This window comes from Mustelus asterias, chromosome 23, assembly GCF_964213995.1.
Source record: "Mustelus asterias chromosome 23, sMusAst1.hap1.1, whole genome shotgun sequence".
Classification (NCBI taxonomy): domain Eukaryota; kingdom Metazoa; phylum Chordata; class Chondrichthyes; order Carcharhiniformes; family Triakidae; genus Mustelus; species Mustelus asterias.
Window position 1 is genome coordinate 50489736 of NC_135823.1, and position 23112 is coordinate 50512847.

General features: G+C 40.7%; 1 protein-coding gene across 5 annotated transcripts in view; it reads right to left on the minus strand.

Moving 5' to 3' along the window:
* usp42 (ubiquitin specific peptidase 42) overlaps positions 1-23112 on the minus strand; it is a 78997-nt gene that overhangs the window by 50481 nt on the left and 5404 nt on the right. For 2 of the 5 annotated variants that reach the window (XM_078240599.1, XM_078240602.1), the window contains exons 2-4: positions 16777-17041; positions 13045-13254; positions 6170-6280 (exon numbers count right to left, since the gene is read on the minus strand). In XM_078240599.1, the coding sequence (XP_078096725.1) occupies positions 6170-6280; positions 13045-13254; positions 16777-17035 (580 nt within the window). In that variant the 5' untranslated portion in view covers positions 17036-17041. Of the gene's footprint in view, positions 1-5233; positions 5269-6169; positions 6281-13044; positions 13255-16776; positions 17042-22094; positions 22343-23112 lie in introns of those variants that run through there. The other 3 variants (XM_078240601.1, XM_078240600.1, XM_078240604.1) reach the window with 3 other exon arrangements.

A 23112-nucleotide genomic window follows, 5' to 3' on the forward strand; every position in this document is an offset into this window, starting at 1 on the left:
GAATGATCACTGAACCTAGCAAGCAAGTGGATAGATGGGTGGAGACTCTACGCAAATTCTATGCGAAGGAGAATGTTGACACTGAAGTAGTTCTCAGTGACATTCCAGACCCTTCTGTTGTGGAGCAGCTGGACAACAAAGTCACAATAGTAGAGCTGAACAAGGCCATGATTAACTCTGCCAGTGGTAAAGCTTCAGGAAACAATAGCATTCCACTTAAAATCAGTGTGTCTGGAAAACCGGCATTGCTGCCCACAAACTTGCGTCTCTTGGGTGGAAGGAAAGACTTGTGCCTTAAGACATGCATGATGCAAAAATGATCACCTTGTACAAAAACAAAGGAGATTATAGTGGCAAGGCTGATCAAATCTCCTTGATAAGCATGGGGGGGATGGCAATGTCAAAGATTTTCAAGATCAGCAGCAGGGTAAAGCAGGGCTTTCTCCTGGCACCAACTCCATTTTGCTACTATACGCTTTTGGGGACTCAAACGAGGGCATCTACCTGCATTGTAGAGCCAACAGCTAGCTGTTCAACTTGGCAAGACTGCGCAGCAAGACCAAAGTGGGTAATGACATAGTTTGAGAGTTGCTGTTTGCTGATATCCTATATCGAAGTTGTTTGTAGGTTGGTTCTCGCAGACATTGAACGTCCAAAGTTTTGCATTAGGATGTAGAGATTTCCATCATTATTGACGATCTTATTCTGGAGGTCATGGACAGTTTCACACACCTTGGATTAATCTAACCTGTCCCTTGATGCTGGGACTAGGATTGCCAAAGCTGCAGCTGGCATGTCAAAGATTAGACGTTGAGTATGGACTAACAGCAAACTTAACCAAAATCAAAGCTGTGTACCAGTCTTGTTACTCAGCACCCTCCTTTACAGTAACGAGGCACGAACAACTTATGCAAGGCAAGAAAAGTAGCTAATCAGCTCCCAACTCCGCTGCCTCAGGTGAATATTGGGCATCTCCTGGAAAGACAGAGTATATGGCAATAAACCAGCATGCAGTAGTCCCTAGCATACTACAGAAATCTTGTTGTTGGCACAAGAGCAAAGTTCACCCACACCTGCAATACAAAGATGCCTGCAAGCAAGGCTCCCCATTGACTCAGATCAGAATGGGTGCATGGCCAGTCCCTGCTACTGATGGGAATGCCTGGAGACAAGCAATTGGGAAGAGCATGAAAAAAGCAGAGGACAAAAGAAATGACCAGATGGCAGAAAAGAGCGCATGCAGAAGGAAAAAATAGTTGACTGCAGGCCAAAGCTTTTCATCTGTTCCAGTTATGGAAGGGCCTGCCAGTCATGAATCTGCCTCTAAAGCTTCAACAGACAATGTTTAATAAAGTAGCAGCATATGCCTGATCTCCCAAGATGAATATATATATACACACACACACACACACACATACACCCAGTCTTTGATATGTGACACCTCATCTAACTAAAGAAGAAAACCCTAAAAAAAATCTACACAAATACAGAAGGTAATGTTACTATGTGACTGCATCACCTGATAAAGGGTAGCACAGTCGCACAGTGGTTAGCACAGTGCCAGAGACCCGGGTTCAATTCTGGCCGTGGGTGACTATGTGGAGTTTGCATGTTCTCCCCGTGTTTGCGTGGGTTTCCTCTGGGTACTCCAGTTTCCTCCCACACTGCAAAGATGTTCAGGTTAGGTGGATTGGCCATGGCAAATTGCTCCTTAGTGTCAGGGGGACTAGTGGGGTAGATGCGTGCAGTTGCGGGGATAGGGCCCGAGTGGGATTGTTGTCGGTGCAGGCTCGATAGGCCAGATGGCCTCCTTCTGCACTGTAGGGATTCTATGATAAAGGAGTAAGAATGAAAAAGTAGCCCTCTCCCAAAGATCCCTCAAAAAATAATGTTCTGAGCCTTGTCTGCTGGCCTTGTCCTTCTAGATGGTAGAGGTGATCATGGGTTGGGAAGATGCTGTTGAAGGAACATTGATGCATTGCAGCAATGCATCTCATATATAGTACACACTGCTGCCACTGTCCATTGGTGGTGGAAGGTTAATGGATAGGGTGCTAATCAAATAGGCTGCTTTGCCCTGGATAGTTTTGAGCATATTGAATGTTGTTAGAGCTGCACTCATCCCGGAAAGTGGAGAGTACTCTATCAGACTTCTGACTTGCGCCTTGTAGATGGCGGTCAGGCATTGGGTAGTCAGGAGGCAAGCTATTTGCTGCAGAATTTCCAGCCTCTGGTCCACTCTTGTAGCCACAGTATTTATATGGCTGGTCCAGTTCAGTTTCTGGTCAATAGTAACCCTCCAGGATGTTGATAGTGGGGAATTCAGTGATGGTAATGCCACTGAATGCCAAGAGGAGATAGTTCAATTCTCTTTTGTTGGAGACAGTCATTGCCTGGCACTTGTGGCATGAATGTAACTTGCCACCTGTTAGCCGAAGCCAATATGTTGTCCGGGTATTACTGCATATGGATACAGACTGCTTCAGTTTGAGGAGTTGCAAATGGCACTAAGCATTGTGCAATCAGTGAAAATCCCAACCACTGACCTTATGATGAAGGGAAGGTTATTTATTGATGGAGTAGACAAAGATGGTTGGACCCAGGACACTATCCTGAAGAACTCCTACAGCAATGTCCTAGGAGTGAGATGATTGGCTTCCAAAAACCTCAACCATCTTCCTTTGCACTAGGCATGACATCAGCTGGTATATTTTTTCACCCGGTTTCCATTGATTTCAATTTTGCTAGTGTTCCTTGATGCTACACTCAGTCAAATGCTGGCATGATGTCAAGGACAGTCACTCTCATCTCCTCTCGAGTTCAGCTCTTTTGTCCATATTTGGAGCAAAACTGTACTGGAGTCAGGAGCCGAGTGGCTGTGGCGGAACCCAAACAGAACATCAGAGGGCAAGTTATTGCTGTGAGTGTCACTTGAAAGAACTGTCAATAACACCTTCCATTTGCTGATGATTGAGAGGAGGTTCAATCAAGGCATTCAAGAGGGAATTAGATGGTTATTTGAATAGAAACAATGTGAAAGGGAAAGGGAAAAATGCAGGAGAATTACACCATGTCATAATTCTCATTTGGAGAGCCAGTGCAGACATGATGGGACAAATGGCCTCCTTCCGCGCCAAATCAATTCTAAGATTCTGTGATAATAGGGTGGTAATTAGTTAGACTGGCTTTGTCCTGCTTTTTGTGGACATGGGCAGCACGGTGGCACAGTGGTTAGCACTGCTGTCTCAGTGCCAGGGATCCGGGTTAAATTCTGGCCTCTGGCCAGAACATTGAAGGGTTGTGGCTGTACTGGAGCAGCTTGGCTAGGGGCATGGCTAGTTCTGGACTTGGTAGAATTCGATACGATTGCCAGGTTGTTGACAGGGCCCATAGTTTTTGCAGTATACCATTTCTTGATATCATGTGAAGTGAGTTGAATAGGCTGAAGATGCCGACATCTGTGATGCGGAGGACCTCAGGATGAGGCCTGTTAAAACAGCAGATTTTCAGTTTACCACAGCTGTATTGAAGGTCCTTTTGAGTCCAAATCTAACACAGCCAAATGGTATGTAAACTGAAGCGATGCTCTACTGCACTTAATAATGATGAAGAACTTTTTTTTTAAATCAAGAGAAGGTGCATTTTGTTTCACAATACCTACATTTTAGGGACAGAATGCCTAAATTTCTATGGTCTGAATTTTTATCTTGACAGGTGAGTGCGATTGGCAGCATCAGAAGCGAAAGTGAAATTCGCTCCTACCCTCCGTCAGCTCCTGACAGCGATTTCATGCAGATTGGCCAACTAATTGGCAGCCAGCATGAAACATGCTCAAAGGTGGGGCAGTGGGGCCCACAGGAAGAGGGTGGACGCTGAGACAAGCAAGGGTGCAGGCGGGCAGTTTAAAACGAGCTCCCTGAAGTCTGACAACTGTTGGAGAGCTGCCTCAGGGAGCTGTAACAGGGAGCACACAATAAATACTGCAAGCTACGTCTAAAGCAGTTACAAACAACTGACAGCAATATTCCCAAGTCCTCAACCTTCAAACATCATCTGGGCATATTACACAGTCCTGGCTCGAAAATGCTGCAAAAATGTGATGGCCGCCTGGCTGATTGGTCCGTGTGCCAAATGCAAAAATCATACAGGCCACTAAAAATCCCAGTTGATTGGGGCTTTTATTGGAACTTGAACTGACAGTGGGCACACACTGACCATGATGAGATGTCGCTACAATGTCGGGATGCCTGTCCAACATTTTCCCGTGCAATTTCGTGCTAATTTGGGACCAATCACAGCACATAAAATTCTGGTCTATGAATTGCCATCATTGCACCAGTCAAAGGAATTGATTATACTTATCAAGAGAAAGTATGCACACATTTTTTATTTCATTTAAACTTGTTTTGGTGCCCTCCATCCATTTCTAATCAATTTCAAAATTCCTTACCAGGTGTTCATATTTTGCATGGCCTACACAGTATTAATTATGGAAGCTGTTTCTGAAAAGAGATGATTTATAAGAATGCACTGAAAGCATCAACACAACATATTGCACCACAAAATAGAGCCAATTGGTGTGATTCCCCTTCACTACCAACTATAGCCATCCCCATACGGAAAGATGCCAATCAGAGCCCTGGCAACCATGCCCTGCTTTTGCTGCATTCCTTCAAATCATCCCTAATAAAGCAGCTATTTGCAATAATGCAAACAGCTTTCACGACAAGGAGTGCATCTCTTCTTTAAGCAAATCATTATGAATGATTTATTTCAATCCTGAAATCCCTTAAAAGGCTCAGAGAAACTAACACAAGCTCTACTCTTTCTTGCCTGAAGAAAATTGTACTAGTGATTCAGAAAGTTTCAATCCTTCTGTAGCACAGAATTATATTTTATACACTGGAAGAGTCAGCAGAGCAGAAAATTTTATAGGAGAGTATCAAGAGAATAAGGACATAGTCATTAGAAGGTTATCTTAAAACTTAAAAGGGCCTGATTTTCAACAATTCAGCACTCGCAAAAAATGTGTTTTGGCACTTTGTTTTGTGTATGCCTGTCATTTTGCAGTATGCATTTTGGTTTTTTTTTTGGCATGTTGCAAATTTGTGTATCGATCAGGGTATCAAATCAGTAATCACAAATGCAAAGTTTCTCCCATTTTTAATGAACGCATTAAGTGTAGAGGAAGTTCCTTATAAGTTTGGTAAAAATCTAATAAAGTCTAACTTACTGAGGTCACGAGTCAGTGCTTAGGTGCTGTATCCAGTTCACCTACTGATTTATCAAAAGGTACCACGAGTCTGAAGAGAAAAATCACTGATCAAGTTTGGTGAAAATCAGATAAAATGATAAGTTACTGAGGTGATAAGTTAGTGTTCATGTATAAAGGTCTACAGAAGCACAGTCCAGCACACCAAGCATGCCCATTTTCAAAAGGAACCCCTGAGATAATAGACAGGAAGTCACGAGTTCTGTGAAAGTCCTCATGAGTTCTCGGGTTATTGAGATGCAATATCAATGAAGCTTTAAAAAAAATACAAAACTGTACATCAAAACCTCCTTATATTAGCCCTTAAACTTAGCTTGTATCTGGTACAGCATTTTTAAGAAACCCTCCCTTATCAGCAGGTCTACTGTTTGAAGGACTGTTAAATCAAATTGCATTTTTGCCACATGGGATACTGGGAGTTTTTAAAGAAGAGTTTTGGGAGAAATTGCATTATGCAAGTCTGCCCATTTTTCCACAAAAATTACAAACCAATGGTTTCATGTCACAAAAGGCATCAAGATTTTCGAATTCTACATATACAGTGGAACATCCATTATCCAGTTAACAGAAAATGATTGTGCAAGACTTTACTGCACATCTTTTTAATACCAATCTCCTCCTGACCCAAATTAACCTTACGGGACAAGAAAAATTGAACTTAGTTGATATTACTTTTCTTGGATTAGTTTTCAATCCTGTGCATTCTTGAAGTGTATCTTTGTATCATGTATTCAAGAAGTGTATTCTTGTATCATAAATATATGATCAAAATTTGGGCACAATATTATCTACCAATTTTCAACATTATGGAACGCTATGATAGATAATGGAGGTTGCATTGCATTGTTATTTTGACAGTTTGTGGTTAGTTACTGCAAGGTAAAAAACAATTCTTACGTCGGAGGTCATTAATGACAGACATAGGCTTGATGACATTTCCAGAACTGGAAAAGACCTGGGTGATATGATTCTGCATCATACACATCATACAGAATCCTTGTTCATTACCTACAAAGAGAAAGCAATGGCAATTATTCTTGACTCAAATTGAATGAGGCAATATATTGTTTGACAGAAATAGGGAAGTTAGCAAAACAATTTTGTACAAGTGTTTTATAAATGACTCTTCTACCTTTATCTATTATGACCCTTCACTCATTTTCCTTTATGCACTAAAGTACTTGAAAGTGTTGTCCTCTTTCAGCTGTGCCCACCTCTCCTACAACTCCTTGTCCGAATCACTCCAGTCCAACTTCTGACCTCCTCGGTACCAAAGGTCCGAACCAAAATCCCTTCTAATACCCTCAATGATCTTGGTACATTATCCCTAGTCAACTCCATTAAATTTAACACTGTTGATCACGTCGTCATCCTCCTCTAATCCCTCTCTTTTTTCAGCTCTATAGAACAGCATTTTCATATTTCAGCTCCTATCTGTTCAAACTATCTCCAGCAAATGCTTTTCCCACTCTTGCAGTCATCCTCAGAGTCCCCCCAGAATCTAACTTTGGCTCTCTCACTTTTCTACTGAAGACCTTCGATATGCCTGAATCTCCAGGCTCAATTACTCTGGCTTCCCTTCTTCTACCTTCTGTAAACTCCAACTTTCCCAAAGTTTTGCTGCATGTTGTCTTGTCTCACGCTAATTTGTGCTCTCATAACACTGGCCCTTGCTGATTTATATTGGTTCCTCATACCTGAATGCATCAAGTTTAAAATTGCAACTCCTGCTTTTAAGTAAGTACCTTCATGCTTCCATTTAGTGTCAATGGTGGCCCAGATGGTAGCACCCGCGCCCAAGTCACAAAGTTCCAGGTTGAAGTGTCACCTAAGGGCTTGAGGTGCAATCTTTCAGGTGAAACATTAAACTGAGGCCCATCGGCACTCAGCTGAACATAAAAAAACTTCACTGCATTATTTTGACTAGGAGCAGGGGAGCTCTCCTTGGCCAATATTTATCTCTCAATCTACACCACAAAATAGATCATCCTGTCATTATCACATTTGTGGGCGTTTCATATGCACAAATTAGTTGCTGCGTTTCCTACATTACAACAGTGATAACATTTTAAAAATACTTTGTTGGCTGTCAAGTGCTTTCAGATGCCCAAAGGTCACAAAAAGCACCATGTAAATGCAAATTGTTCCTTTCATAACCTCACTCTACTCTATTATTGCAATCTCCTCCAGCCCATTCCATACTACACGCCTCTTTATTCTGGTCCCGTGAACTTTGTCACTCGCCATAAACCCCTCCACCTTTCATTTTCCTTTCAGAACATTTACAAAGCTCATCTTTTGGACCAAGCATCGAGTCCTACTCCTAATGTCTCACTCCCATAAGCAGCTGTTCCTTTTCTATAAGGATTGTCGAAAAGTGCCTTGCGACTTTGTGTTAAAGACATCAGATTAATGCAGGCTGCTGCATAAAACAGGAGAATGTTTTTTGCAAGAATTTTAACATTTATATTTAAAGTACTCACTGCAAACTGATTTTCAAAATGTTACACAAAAAACACAATCTTAAACCGTAATATGGAGCAACCTATTCAGGCAATCAATCAAAAACCTTGGCCAGAACTTTCTGCTTGTTCACGCCAGCGGGATCTTCCAATCTACTGACAGTGCACACCTACCGCGGGTTTCACAGTGGCAAGGATGCATTCAATGAGAAACCTTGTTGGCAATGACGGGACCAGAATATCCCACTGCTGGCCAACGGTGGGCTGCCTCTGTTGCTGCCGTGAAACACACAGTGGATTGTGCGGAAAATTCCACCCCTGGTAACAGTATACAAAAAGTACAATTGCAATAATGAACATTAATTTAATGCTAGCAAGAACAAGAGATTTCAGTGGAGAGTATACCCAACCGAAATATTGCCACAGATGTAAAAATAATCTAATGCTTTCTACACATTTTGATATCTCATGCCAGCTTGCAGGAAATCCACCATAAGATGATCAAAATTAACTCTTCTGGCACTTTGGAAATTTGATTTAGGCTATTCTTAACAAGAATCAACAGTGTAAATCACCACGGTGTTAATGGCAAATGTTTTAAGTTCATGTTTAAAATGCTTTTGCCAATAATCTAGAGTTGCAAAACACACATTGGTACCACAACATAGCTTTCCTAACCCAAAAGTTGTCTGAAGGTATTCATGGAAGACAAATTTATGGTTACACCATGTAAAAGTTGCTCTGAAAAGAGTTGTTACCGTAAGAGTTTCTCAGAAGAACTGATTAGCCTCGATATTTCAGGCAGCATACTCTACCCATATTGAAGAAATGTCTGAACCAGGTGCAAGTGGTTGCTATGTATAATGGAGGATGGTAATACGGGCTAGATCTTGTTGCCAAATGGAGAGTCTATCGTGTTTGTAATACATCAATACATGTTAACATTCTTGCCGTTGATTGGCAGACTATGCAGAATGGCAGTGTATATCTTGAATAAGGATAGCCAGATGTCAGCGATGGGGAGGTCACGATCTTGGCGAATGGTGCAATGCTGGTAGATTTTCATAGCCTCATTATTGCGCCTTGTATGCCAGAGTGCATGGACAAGATAAATTTAGAATTGGACCGTTAGATGTGGTGATTATTAAGTCGAGCATGTTTAACAATAGCTGACTCATCCCATTCATTGTGTTTGAAGTTTGTATTTCCTTGAACCTGGTATGTAGATTGCAGCTTGTTTTCCCAATGTAAGCAAATCCACAATCGCATGGTATGCTGTAAAGTTTGGGTTTATTGCAAGATGGCTTCTTATCATTGTTGGTATGAAGAATGGAGTGGAGTTTCTTAAATGATGTGTTGGACTTCTATATTGGCTGACTTGAATACATATTGTAATCTGTGCAAAGTGGAATCAATGTACAGAAGGTTTACTCTTGTCTTAATGGAAGTAGTTGTTATAATCTTATGTGAATGGAATCATTGAGTTGAAGTGTAGATTTAATATGGCAAAGTAGATTTTTTTGTCACTGATGGAGGAGGCTCTGCTAATAAGGATGTTGGAAACGGATTAGAGGGATGATAGAAAGACTGGTAGTTCAAGTATTTCAGAATAAGTGGGTTTATGGTAGACTTGATATAATGTTGTGCCAGTATGAGACTAATTGATGAGAACATCAAGGAATAGAATGAAAATTTACTGTCCTGTCTCCATGGCAAAATTAATAATCAAATGTTGATTGTTAAGGCATTGCAGAAAAACCATGAAGTTCTCTCGCATCATGTTGTTATATGGCAAAATTATCAACATATCAAAGCCAGAGTTTAGGTCTGTGACCAGCTGATTGAAGTGCTGCTTGTTCAAACTTTTCCATAAAGATGTTAGTGGCAATGTTGTTGTTAGCATCTCTTCACACCCATGCTGTTTTTTTTAAAACTCTTTTTGGGGAATAGTGGGGAAAGTGGTGGAAGGATTTTGAGTTAATTATTAGCCCACTGGACTGTGCTGTATGCGCCTTTCATGGCCAACAAGTCCTGGCATTGGATTTGAACTCTGGGCTTCTGGTCCAGCATTAGGGCACTACCATTGAGTCTATTGGTGACAAAGGAGAACCCATAGCAGCACCATTTGTTTGTTTGAAAAATGAACTTCACCATTGGAATAGTGTTGAGTTTAGGCACATCAGCAGATGATCAAAAATTTGATCAGTGATATTACAGTTCTTTTGGCTTCTTCCAAACATTATTTGATGAGAAGACAAACTTCTGGGATGGGCACACTGATGAACAGTGACTTGACGTCAGAACTGACCATTGTGTCCAATGAGTTGATTGTGGTTTGCGGTATCCTCTTAATGAAATTATTTGGATTTGGTGATATGATACATGGATTTGTCCAACAGTGGCTGGAGCACCTCTACTTGGGGAAACAGGCACAGCCTACATAGTAATGGAACATCAAATCTAGTTCAAAACAGTAAATGGGACAAGTCCGCTGTTGTCAAAATGCTCAACTTAATAACCACCACATCCAATGATCCAACTCTAAACTTATATAAGAACTTAACAGAAGCGGAGTAGGCCATTCAGCCCCTTGAGCTTGCTCCATCATTCAGTAAGATCGCGAATAATATGATTGCGCCTTAACTCTACTTTCTTGCCTGTCCCCAGTAATCCTTGACTCCTTATCAATTAAAAATCTGTTTAACTCAGCCTTGAATATATTCAATGACTAACCTCCACCTCTCACTGTGGAAGAGAGAATTCCAAACATTAACAATCCTTAGAAGAAATTCCTACTCATCCCTTTGTCTTGAAACTGCGTCCCTTAGTTCGAGATTCCCCAGGAGGGGAAACATCTTCTCAGCATATATCCTATCAAGCTCTCTCAGATCACCTCTCATTCTTTTAAATCTGAGTGTAGGCTCAACCTGCTCAACCTCTCCTCATAATATAAAACCCTCATCCCAGGAGTCAGCCCAGTCAACCTTTTCTGATATAACGTCCCCACGTTAGGCAAGGTGACCAAAACTATACACAGTACTCTAGGTGTGGTCTTACCAATGCCCTGTACCATTGTAACAAGATTTCCCTACTTTTATATCCATTTGTCTTGCAGTATAAGTAAACAGTTTGTCTAATTATTTGAACAATCTGTATGCTGACTTGTTTTGATTCATATACAAGGATACCCAGGTCCCTCTGCACCTTGGCATTCTGCAGTGCCTCTCCATTTAAATATTCTGCTTTTCAATTCTTCATGCCAGTGGACCTCCTCCAATTTCCTCATTATTTCTGTCAAATTTTAGCCCTCTTATCTATGTCCCTTTGCAGACAGATTGCATCCTCCTCATAACTTGCTTCCCATCTTCGTAACAAATTTGGCTACAATACATTTGGTCCCTCAAAGTCATTAATATAGATTGCAAATTGTTGAGGCCCCAACACTGATCCCAGTGGCATTTCACTAGTTACAATTTGCCATGTTGAAAATGGCTCATTTAATTCCTATTAGTTAGCCAATCCTTTATTCATGCTAAATATCAGCCTCAACAGCATAAACATTAATACACAATGAGAGTTTATGTTGCATCTTATTCAATACCTTTTGGAAATCCAACCATACTACATCTACTGATTTCCCTTTATCCACCCTGCTTGTTACATCCTCAAAGAACTCAAATAAATTTGTCAAACACTACTTCCCTTTCACCAAATCATGTCGACTCTGCCTGATTGTATTATGATTTTTATGCTACTACCTCTTTAATAATAGATTCTAGCATTTTCCCGATGACAGACGTTAGGCTAACTGGTCTATTGTTTCCTACTTTGTCTCCTTCCTTTCTTGAACCGACTTCTACCCACAGCTTTTTAATCCGCTGGGATCTTCCCGGAATCTAGGGAATTTTGGAAGATTACAACCAATGCATCCACTATCTCTGCAGTCACTAATTTGGCAGTCTCAAGATCCATTAGTGTTTTTATTTTTTTCCCCTCGCATGAGAGTGATTGTTTTAAGTTTCTCCTTCCCTTTTGCCTTTTTGTTTTCTAATTACTCTTGGGGTGTTTTTATGTATTCTACTGTGAAGACGAGGTACAAAATACTTGTTCTAAGCCTCTGCCATTTCCTCATTTCCCACTGTTAATTCCCCAGTCTCATGCTAAGGAATCAATGCTCACTTTGCTACTCAATTTATTTTCATATACTTGGAGAAGCTTTTACAGTCTGCTTTTATATTTCTTACTAGTTTTCTCTGACACCAATTTCTCTCTCTATTAATTGTTTAGTCATACTTTAGTTCTAAATCTTTCCCAATTCTTCGCAGCATTGTACACCTTTATTCTCAATTTGATACCATCCTTAACCTCCTTATTCACGAATGGTGCATCCTTCTGGTTGAATCTTTCTTCCTCAATGGAATACATCTTTGTTGAGAGTTACATACTTACCTGGTCCATCACACACTGGCATACAAGTAGTGCCAGGGTGGCTATGGAAATCTGCCAATGCCACACTGGCCCCAAAGGCAGTGGACATGTGGCTACCCTTAAGAAACACACTACCATCCATTCCACTTGGTCAGCTAATTGGTAGCAAGAATGTTAACATGTACCGACCAATCAGCGAGAATGTTGACATGAACTGACCTGCTACAAACACAATAGCTTGTCCAATCAGAAGTAAAATCCCACGCAAATTTCCATCCCCCACATAAGACAACCACTTTCACTTGTTTGAGTCATTCCTCCAGACGACAGGCAGAATATGCTGCCCAAAATGTTGAGGCCCATCAGTTCTTCAATGAATAATTTTAAGGTAACAACTGTTCTTCAGAGCAAATCTGACATGGTGTAACTGTAAATTTGTCTTCCTTAATGCTTCCTAACATAGGACTTAGGAGCAGGAGTCAGCCCTTAAAACCTGCTCCACCATTAAATAAGAACAGGGTTAGTCAGTTGTGATCTCAGCTCCACTTGCTTGTCTTGACCCCATAACCCTTGACTCCCCTGTCTAACATAAATCTTTCTATCGATCCATCTAACCTCGTCAGTCAGGGATTTACGTGCATAAACCTGATACAATGACATTCTGATGCTTGTCATGCTAGCAGAACTAGAAGAGACAGTAAGGAGGTGAAAATTGAAGATTCACTGGCTGAGTCACCACTTCATTCCTATACATCTTTACCTCGCAATCCCAGGAACTGGTAACTCACCTCTCACCCACTCTGATGTGAGCATACCGTGTGATATGGAGAGAGAAAAAAAAGCAACAATTAAATTAAGGACAAATGGCTGTTAAGTACATACATGTTCTAGAATGTTCCCGGGAAAGCATGTAGTTTGCAAGGGGTGGCGTATAGGTCAAACACTGCAGTGCAGAATTTAGAAAGCAGGTGTTGCCCAGGTTTTGAAGGCCAGCTCCTATTTTGTGCATTTGTTGCCATTTCAAGGAGATTTTCTCTGCTGGAAAAAGTATTTTCTGTGGAGGTGCTATCCCATCACCACTGCCAAGTACATCTGAAATTAAAAAAGGGAAATTAATGGAAGAAAATAGCTATTTAAAAAGCCTTAACATTGAACTAAATGTCAGGGCGAACTGTTCACATTGAAACAGGTGGACTCCGCATCGTAGACACCGTTTGCACAACTGCATTAAATGATTCAGGAATCAACAAGAAATGCGCTAATTCTAGAACCTTCTCAAGGTGATGTTAAATTGCATGGCAACTAAAACAAGTCACTGAAATCAAATTTTATAATTCATTTCTGAAGCAATAAATTGCTGTTTTGCTACTGTTTACATTGCTTAATTATTGAATACCCAATTCCCAAATTGTTCATTGTATGCAGCCTACTTGGGACTCCAAGAGATTGTGCCAATATGTTGGGGGGGCTCAGTAAAGATCAACACTTCTCCACAACGGAAATAACCCAAAATTGCACTAGATCTGCAAGTTGTGTCAGGTTGCATGTCTCAAATGCAGCATTAGTATAGGGTTTATAGGAAAATTAACTGCTTTGAATAAAGCATAGTCTGTACCAAATACCTAAAAATTCAGTGTCAACATCCAGCACCCCAGAGTCAGGTACAACAGATCCCTTAACCATGTTTCTACTCTGATATCCCAGAACCGACTTCAGAACAGACTAGAAATTTGTTCAATTTCTATGAAATGTTTTGAATAGATAAAACTTGTTTGTCCAAAACCTTGATCTTTCTTTATGAATTGCAATGATTTACTATGAAAGCATTGATCAAAAGCTCAGGAATATATTACCGAATCCACACTAATTTAAGTGAAAATACAGAACAGTGCATCTGTGCAATAGAATAATGGGACAAAAGTGGGCTTGCTCTTTTGACCCGAAAGATTAGCAACTTATCCAGATGGGATTTAATAAGATTGGCAACTTAGAAATCAATATAACAAAAGTAAAAACATTTGATCTATTTGAAGGGGCGCTCAAAGAAAATATGTCCAAGAAGAAACTAGCAAGAGGTGTCAGCGATAGAGTAGTTAAAATTATATGGATAACCTGAACTATTAAGGCAGCATTAAATAAAAATACAAGTCAAAGATTTAACATACAAGAAAACACCCCAGAAAGGAAACAAGGAATCATGCAAAAGCCAGTTTAAGATAGTTGGAAGATCTACATAAACAGTGGAGAGGTAGATCGCAGAAAGCAGCAATATTTTAGAAATCCAAGTATCACCTTGGCTCAGCTAGTATCATTCTTGAACTAGGGTCAAGTTAAAAACACCACTTGACAACTTGACCATAATTTAGGTTGACACCTCAGTGCATTAAAGGCAGTGTTGGGCTGTTGGGAGAGGTCATCTTTCAAGAGCAATGCTAAGCTGAAGGTCTGTGTCTGTTCAGATGAATGAATGGAATCACACAGCACAATTTGATGAACAGCTTTTTAAGTAACCATACACCACACACAGATCAATACTCACCTACAGATTGCGGGGCCCCATTGTGCATACTTAATGTCTCAATTTGTTTCATTATATGTAATTGTGAAGCAGCTCAAGACATCCTGCGAACATGTCAATGCACAATCCACACAAGGGAGAAAGGAATAAATAGAAGGATGCATTGATAGGATGGGGCGGGAGAAGAGTTTTGGGGAGTATAAACACAATCATAAACCAACGGCAATCAATGGACTGTTTTTATATTGTACATTTGATGTAATAATGCCTCAATGCTGCAGAATTTCTAGCCTCCGGTTTGCTCTTGCAGCCACAGTATTTATATGGCTGATCTAGGTAAGATTCTGGTCTATAGGGGTCCCCCCAAGTTGTTGATGGTGGGGGATTTGACAAAGATGATCCCATTGAATGACAAGGCTCGTCAGATTCTCTTGGTAGAGATGGCTTGGCACAAATGCTACTTGCCACTTATCAGCCCAAGCCTGGATGCTATCCAGTTATAAATGGAAAGACTGGCTTGTAGTATATCACAGGCGTGTAATTCTGGAACTTTTGTTCAAGATATTCATAAACATATGTAAATAATTTCTTGTATTATTAAATTTGCTCACCACCAAGGGAGATTCATAGCATTCGCATTAATCCGGAATCATTATGATGCTGCACAGATGGGATTTAATACAGAATTTTATTTGAGGGGAGTGAAAGATCAACTGTTTGTGGAATTAAATTGAGCAAACAAAATCCCACTTTGGTTATTTGTGTTGCAAAATGGCACGTAAAGTACCTGTACACAACACAGGGAACAGTTAATAGAAAAGATCTTGTTGTGAGCATTGGATATTTATTGAAATTTTTCATTCATTGGCAAGCTGGGAATAAGAACGAGAATGGAAAAGACAAGTAGAAACAGACACCAGCTGGCCCTCCCTCAACTTCTCCACTCCCAGACCAATGTAACTATATCCCCCATGCCATAAACCTTTAGCGTTGCCAACTCATTGCAAGTTTGACCCAACAACTGTTCAATACAAGTATGAAGTATATTTATTAGTGTCACAAGTAGGCTTACATTAACACTGCAATGAAGTTACTGTGAAAACCCCCTAGTCACCACACTCCGACGCCTGTTCGGGTACACTGAAGGAGAATTTAGCATGGCCAATGCACCTAACCAGCCTGTCTTTCGGACTGTGGGAGGAAACCCACACAGACAAGGGGAGAATGTGCAGACACCGCACAGACAGTGACCCAAGCTGGGAATCGAACCGAGTCCCTGGCGCTGTGAGGCAGCAGTGTGTCACTGTGCCGCCCTAATTCCTAAATAGAGAACCTGTTCAGTAAACTTGATTTTTGGCAAGGACATTTGAGTAAGACTCTCATCTGGAGCAAATTTCCACAGTACAATTCAGAAACAAGGTGAAAAAAACTCTGCAACAAAATCAGGAAATTTTCAATTACATCTAAAAGTATCAACCCAAATTCCAATTATTTCTTTGGAAACTCAATTTTATCTCTAAACTTGCTCTCTCCTTTTTGATGCTCCTTATGTTCATCATGACTCTGCTGTTAAAATAACTTATTAGGGTAAGTCAATGGTGTAGCATTTGACCTTCTGGAAGGAGAGAAGTGGCATATTATTGGAGTCAGGAATGGACACTACATTGTGGAATAGACTATCTGTTCATCAAGTATTGCCATTGATCCTGGAACTTATTGATTTATAACACCGTGCTTTCAATAAGGCAATGAGGAGCAGTGTGTGCAGTTTTGGACATCCAAAAGGACACAGAAAGCACGGGAGGAAGCTCATTAAGAGACCACAATGGTTATTCTGCAAACTTGGGCTCTAAATTAGAGACTCATAAGTGATATTCATCAGAAAGGTTGGAGTGAATACCAGTGTTGTTGAACATGAAGCACAGGTCTAATAAAAAGGAGAAATTGTTGAAGTTGAACTGGGAGTACAGAACTGGAGGATACATAGGTGAAATTAACCAGCCTCAAGTGAGATCAGAGCAGAACAAGTGGAACAGACGGCAAGCAAATGCAGTATTAGCTCATTCAACAAAAATAAAAATGCTTGTCAAACTTACTTTGATCTTTTTGCACTGGTTGCTTCGGTTTCTCTTGTAGAGACACTGCATTGGTGTACAAAGCAGCTCCAGGCATAGGTCCTAAGATTTTGTTCTTTGGTACCTCCGTTATAGGGGACGTTGCACCCCAACTTGCTGCCCCTGACTCCATGTTATTTTCTTTGACAATTCCAGAGAAAGGTGCCACGGAGCTGCAGGTTTGGTTCTTGCAAGCTGCAGTGTTCAAGGCCTCTGTCACTTTGTCAACTATGGTCATCATTCATTTCTGTAAGAACGTGGATTAAAACAAAGCTAGTTATATAAAGTATTGGGAAACCATTAACTATTAAAACTTAGCTGCTTTGGTCTATAAATATCCCAAACCCTATAATGGATCCGGTATTCACTTATTCTTCAAAATAGGTTCTCCTCTCCATAATAAGCATTCCTTCAAACTACCAAATTCCAAGGGAGAAATTTGACCTCAGCTGCTTTGAGCACTGCACTCTCTCTCACGACTTTCTTTCTATGCAGTTCACTGCAGAGATACAAATGATAGGTCTGTGCCCAAGTTCAGACTTTAACTTTTTTCTTACTTTTCTTTCTCTCTCATATTGATGCCTCAAGCATAAGGAAAGTCACAATTACTCAAAATGCATTTTCATGGATGCGTTTGCTGAATGCTTTTGAGCTACAGTCAAATCCTGGTGAGTCAAATCCCAGGGGGATCAGCCCACAAAAGTGTGTTAATGGAGTTTTGTGATAGCCAGAAACCCCTTTCCCACATGAATGCATCTCTGTCACCCTCTATGCCAATAAACGTGGCCCATGTCAAAAACAACATATTCAAATGCTAAACAAAAACACAGCAAAGCAGCAAGTGTGAGAAAAAGTCTTTATTGAATTTGTTCATCACTGACAATGGCCTGACCTTATAAAAGGTTCGAGCTTTGCATTGAAAATGTTGGGAGTTAGCCCCAGAAACACTATTCTTTTTCGGTTTAGCGTGCGGCTTTCAGACATGTGCGATACAGTCCACAATGCTGTCAACACAGGCAACCAATTTTTTGGTGTCTTCATCCTGCTGTGCGAAATCCCAGAGCATTTCTACAGCCTTTGTGGCATTGTCTAGGGCAGGGTTTCCCAAACTTTTCCAGCCAAAGAATCATTTTCATCTCCCAAAATACTGACAAGAACCCGAGAAACATTTGTGCTCAAGGGTTAAACCACAGAAAAATTATTCTTTCTGTGCAATAGGTACAAAAACCTAATTTATAGAAGTCTATTTCTTTAATGCTTACATTTATAATTATAAAACTCATTCAAAAAAGTACTTTGTCAAGTATTGCACTCATGACTTGCCACACACACACACACACCTGCTCACCGCATCCATACACGCTCGCGCTGTCCCACATGCACAAACCTGCTCACCACAACCCCACGTGCGCCTGCTGGCCCCACTCTCGCCCTAAGCCCTGGAGTACATGCCCTCTCACTCCCACCCCTCTCTCATACACACGTATGCCTCACTCACCCCGCCTGCCCCCTCACTCACGCTTCTGGGTGCTCCAGTTTACTCCCACAGTCCAAAGCTTAGGTGGATTGGCCATGCTAAATTGCCAGTTTCCAGGACGTGTAGATTGGGTGGATTAGCCATGGTAAATGCATGGGGTTACTGAGGGAAGGGACTGGATGGGATGGTCTTTTAGTCAGCGGTCCCGGCTCGATGGACCAAATGGCCACTTTCTGCACTGTAGGGATTTTATGATCTGGAAATTTGAATTTTGTGCTGATTCTAGCTCATCCAATTAGTGGCTGGATTCTGGAGAGGCCAGCCTGATTGGACACGCAGCCTCGCAATTTTCAAATTATATATATCAGCCTGGTCTGTCGCTGAGCCCCTGGGAGCCTCTCACGATACTCAGTTTGGGAAGCCCTGATCTAAGGAAACAAGCAAGAGGCGAGCACGTAACGTATTTGAACCTAGTGTGATTGATGTAGTTGGCAATTGTGGCCTCCATCATGATCTTCATCATAAAAACAGCCATAGAACAGTTGGATTGTACTCCTTCTCATCGATGGCCTCTATAACCTGAGAGATCAGCTGTTGACAGTGGGTTTTCAGGTTCCTAATCATGCATTCATTGGCTGGAGCTTGGCCATTATGTTGGGAGGCAGGAACATCAGTGTTGCTCGAGGCTAGTGATGTCAGGATGCACGAGGCAACTGTGTTAATACAGATAATCTTCCTTTCCCATCACTGATATATTTTGTCCACTTATCAGTACCTCCAAATTGCTGAAGGTGATCCGGACAGTTTTGTTAGTACGATGTGGGTAGTGTCTTGACATTCACAAAGCAACGTGACTTTTTTAACAAGCAGCAGTTTCTCGGTGTCATCCATGTTGGCACAGAGCATAGCAGTGACATGTTCAATGCTCTGCTTTCCACCGTTAAACAAAGAGTGCTCAAAGAGAAGAGTGGTAAAACAGTTTACATTCATCCCTGCTGAAAATGGCTTGTGGTGCATACCTGTGCAAGATGTGGATGAGACCACTTTGGAAACAATCAGCTTTCATTACTGGAAAACTGCCATACCGCGCCACTTATTATGCAGAAGACAATGCCGTGCCTTGAGCCAGTCTAGTCACCCATCACTGCAGGTAAATGCCAAGTAGTCCACCTTTGACAGGGCAACTCCCGTTTCCAGTAGAATTGGACTGGAGATCCTGCTTTTTGAACTGCCCAAAATGTTTGCCTTCTGTTTCATAATGATGGACAAACTAGATGGTGGAATCGCCCATTCTTTCATGCCATGGTTTTCCTCCTGCTGTATCAATTTCACTTTTTCTCCAATCGACAGCACCTAACTTTCTCAAAGGTTTTGCACACCTTTCACAGGGAGATTTCAATGTCAAACAATGGCCTTCCCAGTGCTCCATGACTTTGCATTCGTGTGGTCTGACTCTGCTCTGATCAGCGCGGTCATATGACAAGCTTAGATAAATTCAGCTAATCCACAGTTATCAGTGCAGAATTTCAGATCATCACATGAATCATCCTGTGGGATTTGCTATTTTGCCGGCAGAAATGGTTGACAACTTCAACATAAAAGGCATTTTGTGTTTTCTGAGTTTGACTCATGGCGATTTCACTCTACGTATTGAAACCACAACACCATGACAATATTGAATGCCTTTGTACTTTGAATATGATCAATACATTTAGTATTCCTCCCATAACTGGATTTATTCTTGGGAGTATGATTCACAGGATAATAAAACCATTTATTTTGAAAAGTGTGAACTAGTTTTTTTTGTGTCCGCATACCTATCATGGTCAGGTACAGACAATAAGGAGCATTGTAAAGCACAAAAAGGAGTGTCAAAATTATCTTTTAGCCAATGTTTGTCAGACCAGAGGTGTTTTGCCCCATTTTTGGTTATTGCTTATCCTACATTCAATCTGAAGAAAAGTCCAGAGGCATAATAGGGGCAAGATCTGAAATAATTTTATTAACAATGGGTCAATTTCTATATTCCAAGAACATTAATTGTAAGATTCAAAACCTAGTGAGAACCTCAAAAGTACTTGCACAGTAACCTATATAACCTGAATGGACACCAAGTATTAGATAAGATAGAAGCAGGGAAGTTGTTTCCACTGGCAGGTGAAACTGTAACTAGGGGGCACGGCCTCAAAATAAGGGGGAGCAGATTTAGGACTGAGTTGAGGAGGAACTTCTTCACCCAAAGGGTTGTGAATCTGTGGAATTCCCTGCCCAGTGAAGCAGTTGAGGCTACCTCAGTGAATGTTTTTAAGGCAAGGATAGATAAATTTTTGAACAGTAAAGGAATTAAGGGTTGAGCGCAGGCGGGTAAGTGGAACACAAAAAGATCAGCTGTGATCTTATTGAATGGCAGAGCAGGCTCGAGGGGCCAGATGGCCAACACCTGCTCCTAGCTCTTATGTTCTTATTAAATGAAAGCTAGGCTTAAGAATGGGAAAGACTATGAAACTTCTGGAGCATCTACAGGAAATCAATTTAGCCGATGACAAGAATTCTTCAACGCTGGCACTCTCTCCAACAATGCAGTTCTTAATATCCATGGACTTACACCTTGAGGACCTTGTTTACGAATGAAAATTAAAACTGAGGTATCAACTCAGGGCAGCCGTCTTCACTAGGTGTGAAATTTGGCAGAAAGTAAGAGTGGAACGAGGGGGCTCACTTGAAGGCGGTTTACGGAAAGCGCCATTTCTTATCATATATGATGTTTGATGATCAACTCCAGATTCCAGAACTCAATCATTGAGAATCTTCCCTGGAATTAAGCACAGGACTTTAGGACAGAGTGGCATCAGCTACTATATATCAAAGTTGCTAGGAAGACCCTCAAGCTATATAGATCTTAAAAACTGAATTTACACAAAATCTATAGGTGAAGATCAATGTGTGCTGATGAAACACAAGTTTAAAAATAAAAACTCAAATCACATTAATACAAGCACAGAAATGCTTAGAAAATTTCAAATAGCACAATGCCATTTTTTCTATTTGAAGCAGCTAGCAATCAATGATTAACAGTTGCCATGCAAGGCAACATGGAAAGATGAGATTCTCCTACAGTAGCCATCCAAATGTTTGATGTAGAATGTTTAGGATTGGCTACAGCATACTGATATATTACCATGTAACGTCAGAGTAGAGAACACAACTTTACAGTGACAATCTTCCATAAATCATAGAATGATACAATACAGAAAGGGGGATCATTTGGCCCATCTTGGCTCTGCCGACTTTTTGAAACATAGCGAATCAATCCCATTCCCCTGCCCTTTCCCCATCAGCCTACTTCCCCGCTGTCATTTTCAGCTCAATCATCAAATAAGCAGAGAGGAAGTGAATCTTTAGAATTCTCTTGCCCAGAGGGCTGTGAACACTCAAGTCATTCAGGATATTTAAGACTGAGATCAATTGACTTTTGGTCTCATCAGGGATTCAAGGAATATGGGGATTGGCCAGGAAAGTGGAGTGAGGTCGAGGATCAGCCGTGGTCTTATTAAATGGCAGAGCAGGATCTACAGACTGTATATCTTACTCCTATTTCTTATATTATGAAAAATGGAAAAAGAGCAATACCAACATGAGACGTTAAAAGGGCATAAATACTTTGTTGTGAATGGAATCACTTCTTCACCTCTGCTGTGATCCAGCTTCAATTGAGCAAAACCTCTATCTTGCCTAGATTATTTCTACTATTAAGAGTATTTTATCATGTTAAAGTTTCAAACCTCTTCAATGTAATTAATTAGTTATGAAGACAAATATTCACCAGGCAATCGAGTTGTGCAAGCCAAGGAGGTGTCAGCTTCAATGCTCCATCTGAGCCGATCTCAGTTGAGTGCAACCAGTCTTAGAGCTTTGGGTTGGTAAGAGAGGGAGAACAATGACTGGGGTTTGCATCCTGATCACTTTCAAGAAACCATAGCTAAAATTATGCATGTGAAGGTCAAGCAAGGAGATAGGCTTAGATAATGGTCTGCCACACACGCTGAAGATTGCACTGAGATCAATCCCGCTCTGTTGAGAGAAATGGAGAGAAAATAGTCCAGGGAAAGAAGTGTTTGCTGGAGTGGGAGTGAAAGGATAAAAGATTCGTGTCTACATTAGGATATCCAAAGGCTTGTTATTTATTCTGTTCAACAAAACGTGCAGCAATACTGTGGTGTTTACTTATGTGCAAGGTTTACTCCAGAATTTACAGTTCTTTAATTTACAGGCAACAACTTTTCTTAATTTACAGATTTCCAGCACAGTAAATAAAGTAAGATAGAGGAGTTGTAAAAGTTAAGCTATCCAACATGATTCCTTCGGATTTCTTGTAATTTATCAGTACATTACCAAAAATATATAATTACTAAAATGTTCAGTTAACATGTTTTCTGACTTAATATAAAAGTTTATCTTATTACTGTAATCAATAGACGGACATTTTATCATGAAAAGTGCACTGAACTGAAGGCTGTGTTGCAATGTCGATAACAGAAAATTGCCTACAATTTACTTAGTTCATCTCCAAAAAATGTTATTTTACCTCAAAGTGAATAATGATATAGCCACTACATTTGTGTCTTAAACAAATTACACTACATCTCAATTTGTTTGTTAACTCAGTTACCACATGTAACTGAATTCTAATGATACCGTAGTTATAACCTAAAAGCAGTCTGGAATGGCATATTACCAGTAGATTTGATAACTGGATTTAAATCCAGCCCAAACTGCAAGAAGAATGTTTTCTCTGCAGGCAATGGATAGCATGCTTGAACAATGTCAACCTATTGGATAGG